General features: G+C 41.1%; 1 protein-coding gene across 1 annotated transcript in view; it reads left to right on the top strand.

Moving 5' to 3' along the window:
- RASAL1 (RAS protein activator like 1) overlaps positions 1-25,778 on the top strand; it is a 98,254-nt gene that overhangs the window by 13,601 nt on the left and 58,875 nt on the right. The window contains exon 2 of the mRNA XM_063454720.1: positions 14,025-14,081. Coding sequence (XP_063310790.1) covers positions 14,025-14,081 — 57 coding nt within the window. The remainder of the gene's footprint in view (positions 1-14,024; positions 14,082-25,778) is intronic.

The raw sequence follows: 25,778 nt of genomic DNA on the forward strand, positions 1-25,778 counted from the left end.
CACACCTCAGTTTGCCACACACTATTGCAACCATTAAAGGAACATTCATACACACCTCAAGTTTGCCACACACTATTGCAACCATTAAAGGAATGTTATATGTTCAAAAACACAAACATGTATTCCTGACCCCAATGATCTGCCTCTTTGACATAATCAGAAATGATGATCTCAGCCAATCACAATGCTTTGCCATAGGAAAGTATTGGATTGTCTGAGCTAGTCAAGGATGTAAATCAGGGGCAGAGTCAGCACAAGATAAACACAGCCTTGGCCAATTAGCATCTCCTTGTAGTTATGCATTGAATCAATGCAGCTCTATGAGGAAAGTTCAGTGTGTCCATGCAGAGGGTGGAGACACTGAATGACACCCAGGAAGCATCTCTAGCAGCCATCTGAGGAGTGGCCAGTGGAGTTATCACTAGACAGTGTTTACTGCAAAAAGCCTCAATGGACTGATTATCAGCTGTAGTTGTTCCGGTGACTATAGTGTCCCTTTAATGCATTTTCATTAGCTAATTGGCCAGGGCAAGCAGATCAGTTTATAAGAAATAATAAGAGTCCTGTCTCCTGTTCATCGCTTCAGGTAGTGCTATCTGAAGTTCAGGTTAGGTTTTGGGCAGCTCATTTGTGTGGAGCTTCATCTGCTACTTGTTGCTATGTGACTGCTTAGTTTAACCACTCTATCCTTGTGTGCTTGATGTTGTGCGCTAATACATAAGATCACAGGAGAATCAACAACGATCTGTATTATGGCTACCATGCTTTGAGAGTAAGCTGGCAAATTAATTTGACACTTTTGCAAAGTAATGTAATAGACATGATTAGGTAACTGACACAAGTAGAATAATTAATAAAAGAAGTGCAAATGTTTTTGAGAATGTTAAGAATGTTACTGTAACATAAGTCAAACATCAGTGCCAGAACATCAGCCATCAAGTTTGTCAAATCAGGGCCAACAGTGGAACCTATCTCCACTTGACCAGATATTCTGACTGATTCACCTAAAGAAAAGTCTTTCCCTTAAAATAAGAGTTCAAAATGTAGAGATCCAACTTGCTGACACTGTAATGGTGCTGCACTCATAAGAGCACATCATGATCACAGCATTATTTATACTGGCGCACACCATTACAGTGCTGTGTACAGTGGGTAACCTATACAAAAACCTTGGGTGTTACACTGCATGACTCCCGGGCTCTAAGAATCCCTTGAATCAATAGAGCATAGGTGTACTGCTGAGTTTACCACAGTGTACTGCTTAAAGGACCACTAAAGTCACCTCATCGCAATGAGTAAAGTCACACAGTTCACTTCATCGCAATGAGTAAAGTCACACAGCTCACTTCATCTCAATGAGTAAAGTCACACAGCTCACTTCATCTCAATGAGTAAAGTCACACAGCTCACTTCATCGCAATGAGTAGTCACACAGCTCACTTCATGCAATGAGTAAAGTCACACAGCTCACTTCATCGCAATGAGTAAAGTCACACAGCTCACGTCATCGCAATGAGTAAAGTCACACAGCTCACGTCATCGCAATGAGTAAAGTCACACAGCTCACGTCATCTCAATGAGTAAAGTCACACAGCTCACTTCATCTCAATGAGTAAAGTCACACAGCTCACTTCATCGCAATGAGTAAAGTCACACAGCTCACTTCATCGCAATGAGTAAAGTCACACAGCTCACTTCATCGCAATGAGTAAAGTCACACAGCTCACATCATCGCAATGAGTAAAGTCACACAGCTCACGTCATCGAAATGAGTAAAGTCACACAGCTCATGTCATCGCAATGAGTAAAGTCACACAGCTCACGTCATCACAATGAGTAAAGTCACACAGCTCACGTAATCGCAATGAGTAAAGTCACACAGCTCACTTAATCTCTGTGTTTTTAGAAACTGCAATGTTTACACCGCAGGGCTAAATCCACCTAGTGGTTGTCTTGCAGACAGTCAATAGATGCGCTTCCTTAGAAATGACAGAGTAAAACTCGGTCACGTCACACGGAAGCCCCCCATAAGAAAGCATTGATTCAAAGATTTGCTGTAGGGAAGCTTGGAAGCGTGTGCGGCACTGTATGAGGAGTCTTGGATCATGCCTCCTCCAGGACGTAGTGGGAAGAGGAGAGTTAAGCCTTGGCACTAGAAAAAGGTAAATACAATCCTTTATTTTTATTAAATCTTAGCAGAAGGGTTGACTGTATGCAGGTATGTATTACCAACACTTTAATGTTCCTTTCAAGGGGTACCCTTGGCACCATTATGACTTCATTGAAATGAATATGGTGACATTCCAACACAGTCAAAATTAGTATTTCGTAAAGGTTCTAATTTTATGAAATGCGAATTTTTGTGGGGGGGAGGAGAGGGGAAGGGGGGTGACAGTACCACTTTAAAAACATCCCAATACTAAACTTAACTCCACTCTAACCTTATACCACAGCTATAACCCATCTCAAGCTTTTAATCTTCTTAACATCAAAAGAACACGTTGGGGATACAAAACTGTCCAATATATAATACCAGAATATATGAATATTAATCTACTATACACACAGCAGGTCACAATTAATTATCCCTATACTAATGCAATATTATCCCTCTGCATATTTATTTAGGTTCCCTCCCCCCCCCCCCCCCCCATGCCCCCATGCCCCCCATGTAAAGAGCTAAAAACTCTTTTTATTCACTTACCTCCTTCCAGCTGGATCGGTTTCCTCCTCCACTAACACAATGTGGGAACCTAACACCCATTGCACATTAGAACGTCCCCATAGGAGAGCATTGAGTCACTGTTTTCCTATGGGTATTTTGAAAAAGTTGGATGTTCTTATGCAAAGTGTGGGGATGTTCTACGCCACACTGTGAGGCACCAGTCAGCCAATAGAGGTTCTCTTAACCCAATAATGTAAACATTGCCATTTCTTTAAAATCAGAGATTAAGTGGTTTGGGGCCTATAATGTCCCTTTAAGCACTCTCTGCAATCTAACAGTAATAGTAAAGTAACACATTAGACACTTAAAGCACTTTAAGTTTGCTGAAGGGCTTTATATGGGAAGAGTGAGACTTCTTTTTTATCATTTTACACAAAGATCAGATTTTAATAGAAAAAGAAAAGTACACCCCCTTACTGTCAGCCTGATGATTGTTCCTGCTATTTCCAGGTTTAGTTAGCTAAATTGACATAAACACAAGAGACAGCTATTGCTCAGAGCACCTGCTTTGCAAAGACTTCTCATTGAGCTGCATTGGGAAGTCTGTGATTGGACAGTCATAGAAAGTCTAGGCAGGGTTAGAAGGGGAGGGTATAACAAGTTATTTCTTTTTTGTTCTTTTTATTTTAAAGCAGCTTTTTCACCTTATGGGGCCTTTGCATATTTTGATTCAGGAGAATTTGGCAGTGGTAAATGACCATTAATTCTGCACCACCAAAGGGTCTGCACAATTTATATGTACAACCTCTTTCTTTACATCTACCCTATCTACACCCTTATTTTTCTTCTTTATCATTACTTTAAATTCTCCTATCACCAGCCTCCTCCAATTAATTCCTATTATTATTATTATTATTATTATTATTAGTATTATTATTGTTGTTTTCGGAGTTGCACTTTAATTTATTGGATACATGTTTTATAGATCGTTAACAAAAAAAACTAAGTGAATAATACTTTATTCTATACAGTGATGATGAAAACAGTATTCAGGAAGATAAATAGAATATAGCATTTCACAAGTACTGGAACTTAATTATAAATATCATAACTATAGCACCCTTAATCTATATATTCAGTCATACCCTCTATTTTAAAAATTCATAACTAGGACAGTCATTGGAGTGCAAAAAATATCTCTTTAAGCTCTTAACCTTGAATTTTAAATAAATTAATCATCGTCACAGAGGTAGCACTTTTCTTTTGTGAACAAATCCAATTTTCACAACTAAAATCTTTCATTCAACTCATTAGTTATGTTTGTCCTAAGTGAGCAATTTTCAGTTATGTAACGTCTTCTATTATAAATGGTTCCAAATGCAACTTAATATTCTTACCGGAGAAATATGAAAAAGGTAAAAATCTATTGTCCTTTGTTTTATCTATGCAATACAATAAGGTAAACCATTTGCAGTTAAATATTTAAATAAAATATATAGCTATAATACATGTATTTTTTTCATCAGTTAGAATTGTTCATGTGTTTTTTTTTCATAACTTGATATTACCATTATTAGGAAAAGAGTTTGTTATTTTTGAAGTAGAAATATATTTTTATTTCCCTCTAAAACCTCCCAGCTGGGTATTGATTGCGTTTTGAGCACTGTTCTGGAGTCTATTATCAACAAGAACACTTAAATATTTCCCCATCAATGGTTCTCCTATTATTGTGCAATTTAGTGTATACTTGACATGCGTAACTATACACCACACATTCGCAAGCTTACATTTATCTATTTTAGACTTCATCTGATTGCTCATTCCATTTGTTCCAAAACCCTCAGTAGACAAAAGACCTCTGTAGCATTGAATTGGCATTTTATCAATTCACTATTTATTTGTATCATCAACGCAGCTAAATCATCTTGTGGAAAACTTGTTAACCCTCCATTGAAAAACAAAACAAAAAAAACTGACATTTATCTGAGCGATGTATGAATGTATAACCAGTACACGAAGGGCACAACACAAATTGTATAGATTGCTTTTTCTGGGATCATATAAAAAAAAGTAAATTTACATAAGTTATTTTTAATTTTTATTTTTTGCATAAATATTGCATAAATATTGTAGTATAAAATATACAAAATGATACCATATTTCTTGTCCTGCAAAACGTCTAATAGGTTTAAATGAATTAGAGGTATTATGATATTTGAGGTAGGTATAATTTTACAATATATAGTAGTAGAATACACGTAATATCCTGTTCAAGAGCATTTGCAAAGATTCTGCTAGTATTTTTTTAATTCTTTATTTTTGTGTGCAAAAGAATACAAACAGGCTTGCAAAGCCCCATCAGCAGTGGAGAGCATTTGGCAATAAACACGATAATACATTGTTGTGGCAATGAATGCACTGGCACAATTTTATGAAAGAAAGAAGAAACAGTTATATGTCAAGCTGGTTCATCGTGTCTAACTATGTGGTAAATACGAAGAATGAGCATGCAGGATGTAAGGGCAATCAAGGACTGGTTGTATAAAATGAGTAGTGTTGACCGAATCAATTTAATATCTTTTGATCTAAATGCCCATTGTACTTACTACGTGAGCCCTCTGCCCGTGGTGCTATGTAGACATTAATTGTGAAATTAAAAAGAAAATAAAGAGTAAAAGGAGTATCCTGAGGAATATAGCTTAAAAGAGAATGTAAGTTGTGCAGGAGTAGCAAAGGCTGTGGGCCTCGTATCATACTAGGTAATGAAATGGAGTGTACACCCAGATAATGGGGCAAGAGGCTGACACCCACCACGTCAGGCGGGCTTGAGATTATTGTAACTGAAGTAAGTGGGGGGGAGCGAATAGAGGGGCTCAAATTCCTATTACAAGCATGTAATGGTAGAATGGGATGCATCCCTTAGGACACAGATCGTGGAGCATGTAAGGTGTCAAACAAAATGAGCAGTGATATAAGAGCTGAGGTGTTCAAGGTATCATTGTGGAGGCTGTGTCACCCCATTGAGCGGTCAGTATAAATGGACGAACCTGTGCTGGGTCCCAGGTAGTAGGTTGCGGTGGGTTTGCTGGGGAGCGCTGGTCAACGTCGGAGGCTAGCTCCAGTTTTAGGAGGGTGCAGGCAATTTCAGATGTTTAGAAACCTTTAAAGTCCCAGACTCACAGGGTATTGAGAGGCCTCTGGGGATCCCCATCGATAAGGAACTCGATGGTTAATGGTGGCAGGACCTCCTCCAGTGCATTGTGGCTTTGGACAGGTCTGGGTAGAACTGGGTTGATGTTACTCAAAATGGTACGGTATTTTATTGCGAATCGCTGTCATAAAAGCTTGCCTGTCCAGGCCGTGTTGGAACCGGATGATGACATCCCTGCAAGCTCCCATTGAGCCTTTTTGTGGTGCTCGTAGTCGTAGCACCCATCCAGAGTCATGTTTTTGGCCTGTTTGGCGAAGAAAAGACTTGAATTGTGCTGAATTTGGACTTGTTCACATTTGAGAGCCAGTGAGGCAGACCTCATTGGCAGCAGTGGTGAGTTCCGTGTCATGAAGGTGCAGTGACAAACCACCGATCTCCTCTTTAAATAGTGTGATGTCTGCTGCTATATTGCGGCGGAGGTCGTCCAGGAGGGTTTTTAGTGTTCCCTCAGTGACTGGTGCCCCTTCGGCCCTCACTGGAGGCATGTCAGCTCTCCGTCAGCCTGTCGGTCTCTCCATCTCCCCCCTGTCAGCAAGGGACATCTCACAGGGGGACTGGGAAGGCCCATCTGATAGTGGCGCCATGGCAGGCCTCAGGAGGTTTTGACGCCTATGTCAGCGGTAGATGGGGGCCTAACGACCTGATATTTCTTGCTCTTACGCCCCATGGTGTGGGTAAATGGAGACTTGCTGGCTGAGGGCAAAGACAAAGGGAAACTGGGGTATTATCAAAGTTTTTGTCTCCGGTCTGCCGGGAGCTCCCTTGAGGCACGTTTGGTCAGTATGGCTGCTGGCTCCGCCCCCCAGAATCTACTAGTATTTCTTAAGAATGCAGTTCCCAAAATGTCAGCAGAATGTAGTAGCTGTAAGAGGAGATTTTTTTCACTAAACAGTAAACTCTGGTGAATTGAAAAGTTGTAGTTTTTAGGATGAAATTGCTGTGTTCTCCATTTCATCAATTTTACCAGTTTGGCCTCAACTGAGCGAGCATTTAAACAACTCTAAAATGATGCAAAATACTACTTCATATGTAGGTTATAGTTTATTAGAATTTACTATAATTCACTAATTAAAACACATATCTATAATAAAAATATAAAATGTGAAATACAAATACTCTCTTTTAGTATACCGTGGCCACTATAAAGCTTAAAACAGCTCTGTCACCTCTATATACAATAAGAGTATTTCATAAAGATGAAATACTTCAATTGACTGTCTATAATTAGACAAAGTAGGGACTACTTTGCTTCAGTATTTTTCTTACACTTGACAAAAGGCGGAGCTACCCTTTGTCAAGTTTTTTATTTCCCCCTGTCCTAAATGGCAGAAAATTGAGCAAAGAGACTGCAGGGTCATGATCTATACACCAAAACTGCTTCATCAAGCTAAAGTTGTTTTAGTGACTGTAGTGTCCCTTTAATGCTGTACTCCTGTAGAGCACTGAAGTCAGGTCCTGGCAGCTGAAGTGCCTGGAGCTAAAGAGGACCTGATGGAAGACAATGGAGGTGTCCACAAGGGACTGGTTTAGGTAACTACAACCTACCTCCCCTTGCCCCCATGGCCACCGGACCCCAGCAGTGATGTCAAATTATTTGGAAATTATGCAATGACGGCTATAATTAGAACAAGTGGGACTATTCCTGATCAGTAGCGTTAAATAAATGTTGCCCACAGTGAGTACTTACAGTATGGCCAAAAGAAAGTGAGCTAAATAATTCAAAATAGGCAGACTCATAAAACACTGTGGAAAATGCTTGGCCACTGGTTCTGTATAGTCTCACACCAGGATTCAAGATGCCACCTTGTTTGGACACGCTGGATTAAGGGGACTTGCAGTTTATACCCCAATTATATCAGAGTGTCACATTTTCCTACAAGGTTTAATACATTGACCCTCCTGGGTAATATATCCCTGACCATGCCATTGTGCTTTGAGAGAACTGCCTATTTTGAATTATTTATCTCTGGTTTTTTTTTTTTTTGAAACACTGTTCCATGTTTTATACTATAGTGTACCTTTTTGTGCAACATTGTATTTGATTAATACTATTAAGTACAAAGTTATCCCAGTTGCTCTAATTACAGCTCTCAAGAGTGCACATTAAATTTTGTAAATTGGTATATTTGTATATCACATTTTATGATTTTTATTATAGATATGGCTTTTAATTAGTGACATAATACATTGTGATGAACTATAAGTGGCATTTTGCATCACTTTTGAATTGTTTTAAAAGCCTCTCAAAAGAGTTTATTTGTACTATTATTGACTCTTCCACGGATAGGCTGCTCTATACAGAAATATTTACTAAACAAGTAATGGTAGGCATTTTTTCCAGTTTGGTATTTTAAGACTAAAATCTGTAATTAATTTGCCATACATTTGTCATGATTTACATACTTAGGGTGTGTGTCTATTTCCCCTGAAATAAGACATCCCTCGAAAATAAGCACCAGGTTAAGATCATTGCTAGTTCACTAATCTATGTTCAGGGAATTTTCCTGCTAGTGAACTGGTCAATGTTCGGTGGAATTCCCCCGAAAGTAGACCTGCTTTCTTAAACATTCTTGTTAGTGCATCCTCACTTACCGGCGAATTCGTTGTATGCCTGTGTCGTAAGAACAGAACCCATGTATTTCTGACACTATAGTGCTGGTATGGCTGTTTAGATCCCCAGCCCCCCCTAAGTTGCTTAGGAAAGGTGATTTTATTCATCTTTTTTTCCCAACACCTTGATGATCTTACTGAAGCTAGCCCTGCCACCTTCATGGCTGAGATCATCAATCTTATGCTTTCCCATAGGAAAGCATTGGAAGCCTATTGTGTATGCACTGCAAAATATCATTTAGGAGTTAAGTCACTTTTGTTTCTGTTTATGCAGCCCTAGCCACACCTCCCCTGTCTGTGACTCACACAGCCTGAATTTAAAAACAATTTGTTTTTTCAATCAGATGTTAACTTGTCCAGATGTTTCTGTAAAATAAACATTATCACACACAGGAGGATCTTGCAGGGTCTTAAATCATATTAACAGAGCAGGAGATAAGAATTTCTAAATATAACCGAATGTGCAATAAAGGATGTGTAAACAGTTTAAACATTCGATTTCTATTTACAGGAAATGCTTAGGAAGGCTGTGTAAGTCACATGCAAGGAGGTGTGATTAGGGCTGCATAAAAAAAGAGATGTAACCCCCAAATGGCAGAGAATTGAGTAGTGAGACGTATTTATACACCAAAATTTCTTCATTAAGCTAAAGTTGTTTTGGTGCCTATAGTGTCCCTTTAAAAATAAGGACCATGGAATTCCCAAGTCATCTGTGTTGATATACAGTATGTAAATAGCTCAGTGTGTCTCCATGTTTTTTGACAACATACTGTAGCACATCTGCATCAGTATTCGGTGGACTGAGCATTTCCTGGTCGTTTAATATGTGGATCACATGGTCAAGTTTGTGGATTAGGGGTTTTAAAGGAGCACTCCAAACACCATATGCTATAGTGGTTATGATGTTAGGAGTGTCTTGAAGCCTCCCCAATGTAAAAAGTCAAACCGGTATTGCAGGGCTTAGCTCAGGAGAGGAAACGGAAGTCCCTGCTGTGGATCTTCCGACTCTAGCAAGATGGTAGTGGAAGTGGGGAGCAGACTCCAGATCCCTAGGTAAGAAGACTCCAGGTAAGAAGTCAAATCTTTTAAAACCAATTTGACTCCTTACAAAGGGGGTAGGGGAGGCAGGGCAATCCTTGGAGTGTTCATTTAAGAACCAATTGGACCTACCTTTTATACAGTACTACACCATCATGGAAAGAAGGAGCAGTGACAAATAGCAGCCTGGTATATGAACACTTTATAAAGTATACATAGGATAAAGGATAATGTTGTTGAGTCCTCTTGGTAAATTGACCAAATAGCTTTCTTTCAGGTTTCCTTGGGCATTTATGGAAATTATGTTGCTGGATATAACAGAATATATGTTATTGAATACAAGAGCACTCTGGCAAGACATTTGATTGTCTTTCCCGCAGCCACAAATACTTTTTCCATTGCTTTCTGGATCAATGATAATACTAAATAAATATATAAATAAATAAAAAAAACAATGAAAAAAAAAATGCCTAGTTAAACACAGCTTGCTATTTCCCCAGATGGACTTTTCTCTGCAGGAGCCTGTTAAAAGAATAATCTTTGTATAAAAATCCTGCTTCTTCTACATCCAGATGGGTCCTTCCCTTCTCTCCAATATCACTCTTCCCCCCACCATCCTAATCAGCACTCATTATTTAATTAGCAATCCTAATTAAAAAAACAGCTGATGAAGGCTGGTGGGAGGCAGAGGGTTTACGATGATACCATATTATTGAGAGGTGAAGAAAAGCTGTATCTTTTTTTGTGTGCAAAGTGGGAGGGTGAGAGAGTGAGACAGAAAAAAACGTTAACCCAATATTTATTGCAGATCAGACAGCCTTAGGGTTACCAGATCCTTGTTTTTTTGGACGGGTAAACATGTGCAAGGACTGTACATAAAAAGCATTTCCTGTACTTTGTATAATTCATATTCTGAGGAAAACCAAACATTCCATCACAGCAACTACTCATTTTGCTCTATTAATGACAAGCAAGGGTGATCCGTTAGGAACAGGCTTATGACTTCTTCATATGTTGTGTATTATGGTAATAGCACTAAAGAACAGGTGAACTGTTGTAATAATTAAAGGAAAGAAAATTGATTGACACCATGATATTTAGGATTAGATGTTAGGAAAAAAAATTATCTAGTATGGGTTATGTTAAAGGAAAAGTTAGCGTTATTTAGCAGTATTTTATTTTCTTGGCTTTTATCTATAGCAGCATGTACCTCCCAGTTAGCTCCTCCCCTGAAGCTGACACAAGTTTTAGACTTTAGAATATGTGTAAAGGAGTCATTATCAGACAGGAGCAACTTAAATGGAGTCCAAGAGAAATGGGAGTATTTAAAAGTTGCACTGCTGAAGGCAACAGAAAATTGCATTAGGCTTGTCAGTAAAAGCAAAAAATTCAAGAAACCACTGTGGTACTCCGCAGATGTGGCCAAAATAGTAAAAAACTAAAAGTTAGCATTTAGTAATTATAAAAAAACCCAGAGTGAGGAAGACAGAATGACCTATAAGATTAGGCAGAAAGAGGCTAAACAAGTTATAAAAGCTTTCAAATCACACACAGAAGAAAAAATAGCAAAGTCAGTAAAAAAAAAAAAAGGGGACAAAACATTTTTTAGATACATAAATGAGCAGAGGAAAGTAAAACAAGGATTAGTTAGATTAAAAAGAAAAGAAGGAAGGTATGTAGAAGAGGATAAAGGTCTAGCTGACTGCCTCAATTAATATTTTTGTTCAGTATTTACAGATGAAAATGAAGAAAAGGGGCCTCAGTTAGGAAACAGGACAAAGGAGTCATTTGTTACATGTGAGTTTACAGATGAATAGGTTCTATTTTAACTGTCAAAAGTAAAGACAAATAAGTTAATAGGACCTGATGGAATACACCCAAAGTTATTAAAAGAGCTTAGTCGTGTACTAGCAAAACCATTAACAGATGTATTTAACCAATCATTGTTAACAGGAGTAGTCCCAGAAGATTGGAAGTTAGTGAATGTGGTGCCCATTCACAAGAAAGGTAGTAGGGAAGAGTCGGGCAACAATAGACCAGTAAACCTTACTTCAGCAGTGTCAAAAGTAATGGAAACCATGTTAAAGGATAGGATTGTTGAACATCTAAAATCACATGGATTTCAAGATCAGAGACAGCATGGGTTTACTTCAGGGAGATCATGCCAAACTAATCTTATTGAGTTTTTTGATTGGGTAACTAAAATAATAGATCAGGGTGGTGCAGTAGAGTATTGTACGCAGTACTGGAGGCCGTATCTCCAGAAGGATATTGATACCTTGGAGAGAGAGTTCAGAGAAGGGCTACTAAACTGGTTCATGGATTGCAGGATAAAACTTACCAGGAAAGGTTAAATGATCTTAACATGTATAACTTGGAGGAAAGACGAGATAGGGGGGATATGATAGAAACATTTAAATACATAAAGGGAATCAAAACAGTAAAGGAGGAGACTATATTTAAAAGAAGAAAAACTACTACAACAAGAGGACATAGTCTTAAATTAGAGGGCAAAGGTTTAAAAATAATATCAGGAAGTATTACTTTACTGAGAGGGTAGTGGAGGCATGGAATAGCCTTCCAGCTGAAGTGGTAGAGGTTAACACAGTAAAGGAGTTTAAGCATGTGTGGGATAGGCATAAGGCTATCCTAACTATAAGATAAGGCCAGGGACTAATGAAAGTATTTAGAAAATTGGGCAGACTAGATGGGCCGAATGGTTCTTATCTACCGTCACATTCTATGTTTAAGACAGGAAGTTCAGATATATGTAGGTACATGTGGACCTCTATTAGGCTTTGCAGTGGGATGGCTCTTGGCTATATACCATTCATTTCATACCGTTTACTTCTCTTATTACCTTTTCCAGGTTGATGTGTAGGTAACCTGGCTACATATACTGAACTGGTAATGTCTCTGCAGAGTCAAGAGTCTACAGACAAATTATTTCTGCATGGGTTAGCTTGTAACTCTTTGCGATAGATGTAAGGGGTCTTTGTAGTAGGTCTTTTGTACTCTTTACTGCTCCTACAGAAGTCCTATTTGCTAAGACCCAGGAACAGGTGCATTGGTAGGTTCCACCGATGCTACAGCTGGAGGTTAAACCTGGCGACCCTACTTTAATAGAGAGGTGGAGATATGTCATTGAATTAATGATTTCCTATGGGGTTTTAACTGACTCTGGATGTCCTCATGCAGAGCGTGAGGATGTCCAGCGTCAGTTAGGCCACCAATGGCTCAGAAGCACCTCTAGTGGTTCTCTGGTAGATAGCCACTAAAGGTGGAGTTAACCCTGCAATGTAATTATTGCAGTTTATAAATAACTGCAATAATTGCAATTGCAGGGTTAAACTGACAGGGGTAATGAACTGAAGTGGTCTGGGTGCCTGTAGTGTCCCTTTAAATAAACTGTTCATCTCTTGTTGCCTGCTAATCTCTAACCAGTGCCATTGGGCTGCTTAAATACAGTGGAATTTTATAAAATCTAAATTAGGGTACAGTGTCTTAGCTAAGCATGGGCAGCATTGAGGTCCAATCCTTTCTGCAATTATTGGCAGCAATAGGAATCTGCCATCTTGACTTAAAAGGCCACTCAGCTGGTGAAGGTTAAAGTTGGTGAGGCACTGGATCCCCAGCTTGTTGGGTTCTACCCATTTAACACCATGAGATGACATGGCCTATTAAAAACCAACTGCATTTTAATTTTGAATAAAGGGGAGAATGGTAACTGCAGATATAACCACGACAGACACCTGTTCTTTCTTAAACACGCTTATCAGTAGATCTAAAAAAAAATTTGCCACAAAAAAACAAGGGGGGCACAGCCTATCTGCCCTTATGGACTAGCATTCACTGCTCTAAGCACCAAAACAACTTTAGCTTAATAAAGCTGTTTTGCTGTATAGATTATGCCTCTGCAGTCTCACTGATCAATTTTCTGCCATTTTAAAACTACTTGGTTTATGCAGCCCTAGCCACGCCTCCCCTGCCTATGACTTACATGCTTCCTGTAAAAATAAATCACATTTTTAAGCTTTTGTTATTGCACAGCCTCTTTTAGATATACCGTAATGTATTTATCCTGCTCTATTAATTGCCTGCTTGACCCTGTAGGGTTGTGATTAAAGTTCAATTAACAAGCAGGAGATAAAAACTTCTAAAGTAAACACACTTCTAAATCTAATTGAAAATGAAATCTTTTTTTTTTTTTTTTTTTTCAAGGAGTCTCAGCCTCAGTCTCAGCTATGGGAGATGTCGCTAGGTCTGCCTAAACAGAAACAAAAGTGATTTAACTCTTAAATGGCACAGAATTTAGCAGTGAGACTGCAGATGCATCATCATCATATACAAAAACTGCTTCATTAAGCTAAAGCTGCTTTGGTGACTTAGAGAATCCCTTTAACCTTTCTCACAGTTAACTAATGGACAAGACTTGTTAAGAAATGAAAGTCAGTCTTTTTTCCTACCTTTAATAAATTATGTTTGCTTCATATTTCCAAGGTCTGGCACCAGTGATCCTTACTGCATAGTCAAGGTGGACAATGAAGTTGTGGCCCGGTGAGTATGCTGACACTTTTTCATATATTTTGGGGTGACCTCTTGTTGCAAAGATACATTTTCTAAAGTTGCTGTACCACATTTAGGTATAAGGCATTGTAAATAAAATAATCAGTGTCCATTTAAGTAGCAGAGAAGCACTGTGTTACTGATTATTCTAGATACTAAGTGGGAAGACATGTTCTCTAAAACATGCCATCTGCTTCTGAGCAAGCCCACACTTTTGAAAAAGCCTTTGAACAGGCAAAACATGTCAAGTGGGACATCTTTACCCAATTTTAGATTATTTCATTGTTCTTATTTCTTTGTTAAATAAATAGTTACTTTTTTATATAACTATTTGTTTTTTTGTTTGCTACCTGGTACCAACATATCCTTAGGCGGGGATTAAGTAGAGCAAGTCTTGCTCTAAAAAAATGTAAGTACATTACTTCTTTTTAATTTCATCTATTAGTACTTACTACACCATTGGAGTTTTCTTGCTTTTTTGCCTCCAAATATACCACGCAAACCTGCATTTTTGCCTGGAGCACCAGCCCCACCTATACCACTATATATCCTTAGACGTGGATTATACCATCTACGCGAAATACAGCAGAGCTCTTAGATAGCTCAATCAAATGTGAGTGGTTTTCATATAGCTGCTATTTGTATAATTTGCACTTTACCATATTGTACTGTACCATTATTGTCTCTTTTATTATTCTGAGGTTCAAAGCATTGTACCCCCTGAAGATCTATGTACGTATAAATCTTGGGCACAGTATACACTATATACTTTTTTATCACATTAATTGGTTTTATACTCCGATATTAAAGGACAGCCATAATTTACTGAGTTGTAGGGATCACTTCAGGACTAGTTATTCTCTGTTAGATCATTCGGAGCAGACACACATTGTATCGCCAATTTACCCAGACTATAAAAAACAAAGCTGAAATGACTAATCATTGAAATAGAATTTGCCAAGCTGTGTATTCTGCCATATTTTCTGACTCAAACTGATAGCTTGAAATTGTCTTCCCACGGCCGAAATATGCCTCAAACTGACATAAGGTAGAACAGTGAGGAATCCAGAACCTCTAAATATGCATACTCAATGCACATATGATGCCAACAAGTAGACTTAGTCAGGATACTGCTCAGTCAATGACCTGCATTGGTGTCCAGCAATGGACCCAGGCAGCACCCAAAGCAACACTGTCCTTTTGTTCTCAGAGCTGATAATTTGGATTTTAGAATTAAAAGGAATTGGAGGAATGCTGAGTATGTGAATACATTGAGCCGTGGGTGTGAGTCAATAGTTGGAGCTGGGTTTGATCCTGCCTGACCCCCAAACAGAAATCCCTTTTGGAGAAAAAAAATCTAATAATAAAAGGTAAATTGTGTCTTAGTTTCACCAGATATACTTTTATTTCACCATTGTTGTATTCCTTTATGAAAAAAAGATGAAGATATTAGGTATTGGATATCTCTTCTTGCATGGGGTTAGAGTAATGAGTATGTTAAAAAAAAATACAAAACGGAAAGCTGCTATGCTTTTCTCTGGAATCTATTCAACAGATTGCTAATGAGGGCTCACAGAATAAGATCAGAGCGTTTGGTACTCATATGAAAAGATATGAGCTGACCTAGATTTTTTTTCACTGTTCTGCTTTCATTAAGTTTGTCTTGATAGTGCTCCTTTGCAATCACTTGTCCTCACTTATGGCAATCTGTATTGAAAAACGATGCCAATGGGAAATGTTATTGATGGTATAATTTGCAGAGAAGAACTGTATAACAGAACGTTAGTACAATTGTTAGGACAGCAGCTGGTCATTTGTGAGTGTCAGCAGCCTGGTCTAGCCGTGGGGAGTAAATGAGAGGTCATCACTGGTAACGAGCAGCAGGGGGCACTGTGTCAAGCCAAACTATGTCAATTTATTTCAAGGGAATTTAGAAAGGTGATGAGGGCACACATGCACATGTCTCCCCAGGAACTATTTGGCAAATCCGAGTGTCTATCATTTCAGAGTAAGAGAAACCGAAATTAGTTCATTTGGTAATGGATATTTCTAAAGGAGTGAGGCCAGGAAGAAAGAATTCAAGGAGAGGGCAAGTAAGCATCTAAAACGGGTTGAGAATCATGGCACCAGTCTTTATAGTATTACTGGACTATAAGAAGCCAGCTTGTGTGTATCTTTATATGCTATTGGTAAAATAATTATAATTCAGATGTCTTAGATTTCAATGTCTGGCTTTACATTTGTGTTTTTCTTATCATTCGTCTCTTTTGTGTTCAGGAGCTAAAAAAAAATAATAAGATATTCTGTAGCTTCCACACTATATCTTGCCTTTCTTTCATAGATGGTTCGCTCAATATATGAATTTAAATTTCTTTCTGTGTTTATTTCTCTACAGCGTCTCTATCTATTCTTATCTTTTCTCACTATCCTCTTGGTGTCTGATATTTGTTTTTCTTGGTGTCTACAGGTCTCTAAAATGTATTCTTTAACTTCAAAGGCCCAGTCTGTTCTTCTCAGTTATGTAACTCTTTGGTATTTTGTTGCATGCTACAACAAAATAAACACAGTTTGAAGAATCATTGTAAGTTCTAATAGCCCTTTTAAAATCCACAGTCAACAACATAAAGACCAACAACGGTATCATCATAACAAACTGATCTTATTCCAAAAAAGGATTCATTTTTTTTTTTTTTTAGTCTTTTTTTTTCATGTGCTCAGATTAACAACAGGCGTGCAGAGCCACGACAGCTTCTGCACACATTTTCATAACAGTTTGCAGTGTAGACAGCACATTTTTTTTATATATATGACATGAGGAATACAGGTAGTTAAACATAAAGATAGTAGCGTTTAGCATGCTAGAGTGAACGTGAATTTGTCTTGACTAGTAGCGCTGAAGTATGTATGTCCAAGATATTGCATCACTAGTAACGACAGCTATAATGGTAGGATATATGTTGCACATTATGAATTATTTATGCAGGCTTAATAAACAGCATATTGAAGCTAAAGTACAGTAACAGTTAACGCTTTTTGCAATGGCATCTGGGGAGTTAATATTGCTGGGGTCTGGGGGACAAGCCTGAACTTAGTACTGTCACTAATGAGAACACCTGAGGTCCCCTGTGGCTTTAATCTAGTAAGTGGTTTACAGTGTCGTAGGGAATCTATGCCAGGTAAAGACAGTGTTATTTAAGATAGAGGCACAAGACTTATGCAGGATCTCTGATTGCTAAGTATCCTCAGCATAACAGGGGTATTTAAATTAAATTAAGGCTCTATGCTAACAATTTAGGCTGGGGATGATTCACTTCAGTCAAATAAAATACATACCATAAATGCAAGACTATAATATAGTAGTGAGTAATATGTTGGTTGTTGCTTGCCGGGTTTAATAGGATTCTCCAGTGCCTGTGAGCGGGTGAGCTTTTGTAGTGTCCGGTCAATGGGAGAGAGAGTCTCTGCCTGACAAGCAGGGTCGCCGGCTGTGGGCAGCGCTCTGCAACAGTCCAGTCTGCCTTAGCCTATGCCCTTCCTGGAAGCCTTGTCTGTATACCTGGGACAATGACTCGGTTGTCTGAATAGTGTGTCCGCCATCCCTCTTCTCGAGTGTAAGGGCCCAGTTGTCGGGCTTGTTTGTTCGCGTTGGTGCTGGTATGCTGGTGGGTAATCTGGGTATGATCTGCTATTGGCTGCCCGTTGTGCAATTGCCCACGTTGGTCGGACACCGCCTGGGCAGGCCTGCCGGTCCTTTACGTGTCCCGATTTATGTTGAGGCTTGAGGGTGGCTGTCTGTTTCTCCCGTAACACAGCTGTTGCAGTCTGGCTCGTTCGCGGTGGTTTTCTCGTTGATGGGAGGCGGCGCCTGCCGCGATGCCATTTTCTGCCATGCTTGTTTAGGCGTGGAGCCTGTTTGAGGTAAGCTTGAGGAGGCACTGCCAGCGTTAGTTTCTGAGCCGGGTCGCTTGTAGCGGCTTGTCGCTCACCAATTTTCCTCCAGAAAGCCTCAAAAAGTGCGTTGATTCGCTTTAGAGTCTCTGTTAACTGTGTAGAGCCTCGTGTAAGTGAGGCAGCGTTGTCCGCCATTTTGGAGGCCCCAACTCCCGCCTTGTTTGGTAGGGTCGCGGGCTTGGTCGTGGGGCATGGAGTCAGCGCTTCTCCTCCGGGCGGGGACCGGGATCTCCCCCACCGGTCCATAGGGGGGGGGGGAGTGTTTCATTGTCGCTTGCGGCTGTTTGCACTCGGCGGGGAAGCGGCCGTCTTCCCTTGCCACCTCCCAAGGTAGGCCCCATGCTGCCGTTTTGGTGTCCGGTCTTCCCGGTCATCGGGTTTGGTCTCACCGGGTTCCAGTAGGTGACCCCCATGTCATGGGCTCCTTTGTAGGAGGATTGTGGCATTATAGCTTGAGTAATTGGCAGATTTTTGGCTCTTGTGGCAGGAGCTCCTATAGAGCACGTCCAGCCAGCTTGCCAGTCAGGCTCCGCCCCCCCCAAAAAAGGATTCTTAATTAATGAATAGCAGGTTACGTGGAACTGCCTAAGATAAATATGCAGGGGAATCTATTTTGCAATAATTTATTTTGGGACTGATTGGGATGAAGGCATAATTAACATTTGGTCCTTAAGGGCTTAAAAGGCACATTCCAGGTTGTGGTGCAACTACATCCTTGAGTGTGCTTTTTGTATTATGCATTACAATTACATACCAAAGAAATAAATTACAAATAATACAAAATCAAAAGATATTCATATATGACGTTTCTGAATTTGCAGCAAATCCGCAGGCTATCCAGTAAGTTTCAATCCTTTACTCATGATGGGCATCAAATGATGCTTTCAGCCAATCACTGGAGCTCTATCTCTGCCCATGCTAATGTATTAGCCAGAGTAGAAGAGGAGAGATGTATCCTAGCTCCTGGGGACTCATCTTAAGTATTAAAGTATTAAAAAACAAACAAAGTTAGACAGTGCTGGGGGGCGTGGCCTGGATCGCACCGAGAGCAGTCGCATGCCTGCGGAGCTCCCGAGCAATAACGGCGATAAATGCAGATTAATCGATCCACACGAAGACAATCAGACTACCTTTCAGCCCCCAACCTCAACGACACCATGGGAAAAAATAAATAAAAAGTTAAAAACGATCTTTTTCTGGCGAGGCCTAAACCTAAAATGGCGGCGACCCCAGATCCTCAAAGCTCATCCTCGCAGGAGGAAACACTGGACGCTCCAGATCCCATACCAGAGGCTACAGACCCCATACCGAGCCTATCAATGGGCGACCTGAGAGCTCCGGCCACCAAAGGTGACATCCTGAATATACTGCAGAACCTGCGCACCCTGTTCCGCTCAGACATGGTGATTTTGCAGGAGGAAGTGACCGCCGTTACAGGCAGAGTAAGGGTTGCCGAGGAGGACATAACCGCTATGGCAGGATGCCAGCAAGCAACGGAGGAGAAGCTAATACACCTCCAGTCCTCACACCAGGCACTACAGGCACGGCTGGATGGCCTAGACGACGCAAGACGCCGCTCCAACATAAAAATCAGAGGCATTGCCGACTCTATAGACGACAATGAATTGCCACAATTCATCCGACGCCTCTTAGCCACAATACTTAACCCCAAGCAGGCAAAGACTGTACTAGTGGAGGGCGTACACAGACTCTCCAAGTCACCAAGAGCCCCAACGGAGGCCTCTCGCGATGTCCTTCTCCGACTACAGTCTACCCGGGACAGAATGGCGGTGATGGCGGCGCTCGGCAGCCAGAGCCCATACCAATTCGAGGGCATGCAGCACACCTTCCTGCAGGACCTTTGCAGAGCTACTCTGACCTGGAAACGGTCTGTGCAGCGAGTCACCATGACCCTCAGGACGGCTGGAATCAGGTACCGATGGGGCCCATCCGTGCTAATAGTCACAAAGGGAGCAACAACTTATCGACTGACGTCGACAGAAGATGCAGGAACTTTCCTCGGTAAACTAGGACTTAAAACAATAGACACCGGGCGGGGCCTGACCGCAGAGCTGTGCAGAAGCTCATCACAGCAGCTCCAGCTAAACGAGGCACTTAATCGTAATTCTAACGACACATAGGCACTTAATAGAGAAACTAAAGCTACCACTCGTGAGCAGACACCGAGGTGAAGAGAAAGACACATCTCAAGTGACAAACGGAGCACAATTCACAATGCGGTCTACAAGCGTGGCGGGCACAGGGGAGGCGGCCGCTCCCCAGCAGCACTGCCACGCCAAGAACCAGAATGTGAGCCCTTGTTTCCCCCTCTCTGGACCGGTGGGGGTCATCCCGGTCCACCCCCAACCGACTCCCTGGCAACGCAAAGAGCAACCACTGGCCCTGTGGAACACAAAACCGACCGAGCCAGTGATACCTAAGATGGCGGAAGCCCCTCATACCGCAGATACACCTAACGCATTGCGGGAAACAGAGTGGCGGTTGAACACCATATTCGCCGCTTTTTGGGAGTCCCTGGAAGCCCGCATGAGATCATCGGAGTCTGTAGAACCACTCCAGACTATACCCCTGAGCACCCCACAAGAGAGCAGATGGGGACAAACTGCATTACAACCCCACCGACAAACGCAGAACACGGGCGACCCTATCCTGCATAAGCCGAGGCAGAGACGAGGCACTAGACCCAGGAAAGTGGCAACCAGACGACGGCGAAGGGTTGGGCACTTGCTCCCCAAGCAAGGCAAGTGAAGCGGTGGGGCACCATAGCTCGACACACAGATTGTCTGGAGCCACAATCAGCGCCCACAGCAACCCTTCATAGCCCGGGGGGCATCAGCTACCACACAACGGGGAGAATGCACCGGCTACACCGCATACCACAGTGAGCACATGCTCAGCCCCAACGGGGCATCGGCTGACGCCAAGGGGACTGAGACTCTGGGCCGGGCATGGTGCAGACTACCCCACAACTCTCTATGCCGCTGTTGAACTCTCCCAAAGGCATGTTGGACTAATATAACTACTTTTTCTTTCTAATTCGTTCCTAATCGGCTCTCCATGGGGAGCACAGGGGAGGGCGGTACACAGCAGAGTCCAGCAACGCTATAATATAATATGAGTACACATACTGAGACCAGCTGGGATATCAGCAACTATTGTACATATCTGTAGCTTTGAGAAGCAATAGATTAAAGCTGTTTCTTTTTGTGCAACAACTTGTAAATATGTCTTGCACGCTACCAGTACACTACTCTAAATGCAGTTTCTAGGTTTCCGTTATTAGTTTGATTTTGATACTAGCCAGTGACGACTGAACCTGCTTTTGTCTATATGTTCCAGGTTGAATTTACCAAACATGTGTGATTTACTCATGTCTCTCATAACTAAACTGTCAGGATGAGTACCCAGTTTTAACACTAAGAATACTTACCCATCCACTGACATACCCTGCATGTTCCACTAATTTAACAGTGTGCAGTAATAGCCAGTTATATTTTGCTAGCATGATGTATTTTTATTTTATTAGCTAATAAGCATAGAAGACCCAGCATGCTCCTGATATTTGTTAGCAATGTTTTGCCTAGTGATTTCCTTTTTATTTTTAACTCACGCAAACAAGATGTGCCTTAGTTAATTAAGCTGATAACACTAGCACCTCAATAAGTAAGTCTGTTAACCTGAATCAGTACTTCGTCTGCCTTACCTTACAACAGACGTGTTGGTTTAACCATTGTTGAAACTACTTTATAACATAAAATGTGCAATGTTCAGATATGCCAAACAATTGTCTTTAAATGTTGACTTAAAAACTGGCAATAGCTGTTGTGGCATTGCTTGCCTCTTTGTATTTTTCGTACACGACAAAATAAAGAATAAAAAAAAAAAAAAACAATAGACACCTCCAACCAGACTCCTAATTGCTCCTGGGACATCCCCAACATAGTCCCATTTGTGCCGCGCTCCGCTGCTGACACAGGCTGAAACACAGGGACACGCAGGATAAAGCCACCTGTTTAAGGAGCCAACGGAACCCAACAGACCATATGACACCTGGTCACAGAACTTTTTATTTTTCTGTCTTGTATTTTTAATTCCTGTCTTGTTTTGTTTTCCTTGCATTTCATGCAATTGTTAGGCGGTTCTTACAACACTATTGTATTCTATACGCAGGACAGACTCCCATGCCCCCCTTACTGCTGCAGAGAGCACTCCCCCATAAGTCATGCGCAACCAATAGGTCAGAGAAAACTCTGACTCTCATAACCAGGAGGGCTTGATGGTACACCCCATAAAAGCTACAGCTCAGCGCCCCATTATAATTACCAGCTGATCCCCACACATACAGCCAATAGACAGCAGCTACTTGGGCTACCAACTCACTCCTACCAAGGAGGGGAGTGATCCTTTCACCTGGTCTAGGATCATGCACCCATAACCCCATCCCCCCCCCCACCCCACCCCACACCAGTACGCAAGCATTGCCTTAGGCTCGGCCATAAACACTTCCCCCGAGCACCAAGCAGCATTAAACCCTGCTTTACTCTTCTGGAGAGCCTTTAACCACGAGACTTACCGTCTGGAACACATAACGAACCCTATGCTTCCAACTGACAAGCTAAGACCACTAAAAAGCACAGACGTGTTTATCACACATGTGCGTATCGACAACTCTACCCTTACCATGAACACCACAATAGAAGATGGGGCTACAATGCTTACTTAAAATCGGTATACTAAAACGATACTCTGCTTCATTTGACTACCAGACCTAAGAATAGCCCATATCACGCAGGACGAGAATTACCACCTTCCCTCTCCAGATTAAGTTAAGACGGTTAGGTGCCCCACTCCTTTGTCATGCTGGGGAACAGTATTATTCTATATGTGCCTAGAGAGAGACTTCCTCCTCCTCCCCCCCCCCCCCCAATTATTATTATTTTTTTTTTTTTTTTTTTAGATCGGTAACCTTAGACTAACACAGCCTACTCTTATTCTCACCCTATTACCTGGTACTGCACCCTGCCCATGACGGGCATAGGCTGAATGCCCAGAGGGTCGTCTTCCTCACCCTCCCACCGCACACAGCCAGGAGACATCCTCCCTTCTTGACCTAATTGCACGCTATGGTGGACATTCCTGTTGAAAGTGTTACCTTTCTGCTGCCCCTGCATCATTTGTCCCCAATACTTTCAACACTAGCACCTGCCACAACAGCCACCAAGGGTGGCATACTTCACTTGTATATTAAGTTTGCATAACCCACTTTATTCACTTATTACTAGTTACCTTAGTCTGATATACTTATAAAAAGTGATGCTAGCTTATGTCTACACTACCTTGTTTGGATGTCATGTAGACTTATATGATAAGCTTGTTTATTTCTTGTCACTTATGCATTAACAAAAAAAAAAGAAGCGCAACAAATCCTCTTTACCGCTATGTCACTGCATCACCTCATGTAACCCGTTGAATGTATTGGCTTCACAATGTATCTGACAATGCGCTTCAAAAATAAAGAATTATAAAAAGAAAAAAAGGAAGACAGCGCTGGTGTGTACTGGAGCTGAGTCAGACACATCTACTGCTAGTTCCACTTTCCTACTAAATCGCAGAAACTGAGTCCCTCATAATACAGTCTCAGGGCGCACAAGATAGCAACTATGCAGAGGGCGATCATAAACACTTGCTGGAGAAGGTGGCTGATTTGGAGGACAGGTCGTCCTGCATCTTTAGGGTGCTCAGCATACCAGAGCACATTACTGCCGATGCCCAGAGAAACTACAGTTTTGTTTCCAGTATTATAGGGCCAAAGAGCTCCTTGTGTACATCACAAGGAAGTTCACCTACATGGGCCTAGTTCTCTTCACTGATTTCTCTGCTGACACTATGGCTGTCCGGTGCAAGTTCCTCACTGTCACCAAGTTGCTGAAAAACAACCAAATGGTCAACTGCTGGGGATTCTTTACTAAGCTGTTCATATAGCAAAGCTGTAAACTAATAGTGGCTCTTGATGAGGGTCTGCATCTTCTTAAATCATGGAGCATCATGCTGAAACCCATCAGTCACCTCTTTGCAAAGTCAATCCTTCATGGAAGAAGGTTGGAACTGGGAACTAAGCAACATACCAGATACTACAGCCAATTTGCTCCTACAGGTAACTACTTATCTATTTCTGCATTTTTATTTTTTTTATTTACTGCTGGACTATTTACACTCTGATAGACTTGTTATAGACAATTTATCCTCCCATTTCCATGTAGACAAAAGAGGATAAAAGAAGAAACAAAAAAAAATTTAAATAAAATAAAAAGCACAAAAAAATAAGAACCCCCGACCCCTGAAAAAAGTGTTGTGTTTCCCCTCCATTTTCACCACTATGTTGTGGGGTACTCTACTGCCTGGTGTAGTCTCAACTCTTTAGCTGTTCGATTATTACAGATTCCTCTTCTAAGTAAAGAATAATCCTTTCAGAAGCTAAATCATTAGACTTGGACCATCTTCTTCCAAGAGACACGTTTTTGTACTATAAATATTCTAAACTACTGCTTTTCTTACTTATTCCCCAACCAAAACCAAAGGTGTCTCTATCCTATTTCATAGGTATTTTTTTTTTCACTCAACCACCCTGAGGGAAGCCTAACAGTCCTGGAAGACCTCCTGAACAACAAACAAATAATACTATCTTCTCTGTATACTCCCAACTAGGGTCAGATCCCTTTCATGTGATTCTCTATCCGTCCGTGTAATACAATCCATGAAAAAACAGGCATCTCCAAGACTCCAGGGACATGGCCCACAAACCGCCCTCCACTATAGCTCTAGCACTTGACTCCCAACTACAGGCTCTCCTCTTCAAATTTAAGCTCCATGACACCTGGAGAGAGCATAATCCTTATAAGAAAGACTTTTCCTTCTTTGCTAAGGTGCATAAGAAATACTGCAGGATCGACCTCTGTCTCACTCATACTAATACCCTGCATTACTTTTCCGACCATGTACCCACACTGTCATCAAACACCTCCATCTATCTAGCAAAGGGCCATGGCTCTTGGAGATTGAATGATACTATTTTAACTGATTAGAATATCTGTGAATCCTTACTCTTCGATTTAAGAGTACTTCTAACACAACTCTTTGCCCAATATATTTCTGTAAAAAAAAAAGCTTTCAGTGTTTTAATCACTGGTGTAATTTCAGAGAAGTGACAGTTTTACTTTAAAGGATCACTATAGATACCATAACCACTTGCTGTATTAGTTACTCCTGGCATCCCCATCATAAAGAATCAAACTGTTTTAGACTTCTTACCCTGCATCTGCCAGTCACCGCTCCCTGCCTCCTTTACCAAGAGATGTCCTCAGCAGGAATTTGTTCTCATTTGTTGAGAATGATCAGGTGACACCTTTAACCCCTTAAGTACCAAACTTCTGGAATAAAAGGGAATCATGACATGTCACACATGTCATGTGTCCTTAAGGGGTTAAAGGAACACTCCAACATTACAATCACAACTCTAGTTGTTATGGTACCAGGAGTGCTCTGGCACCTCCCTCCATTGTAAGCAGTCAAAATGTGTACTACAGTTTGAATTCTTACCTGGAGTCCCCAGGGATTCCCAAGCCAGTGAGCTAGCCTTATACTGCAAAGCATAGCTCTGGAGAGACCTCCTGATGAGGAGCTTCCAGCTCTCTCTCTGAATTTGTTGTTCGTGGAGAG

Source organism: Pelobates fuscus, chromosome 5 (genome assembly GCF_036172605.1).
Source record: "Pelobates fuscus isolate aPelFus1 chromosome 5, aPelFus1.pri, whole genome shotgun sequence".
Taxonomy (NCBI): Eukaryota; Metazoa; Chordata; class Amphibia; order Anura; family Pelobatidae; genus Pelobates; species Pelobates fuscus.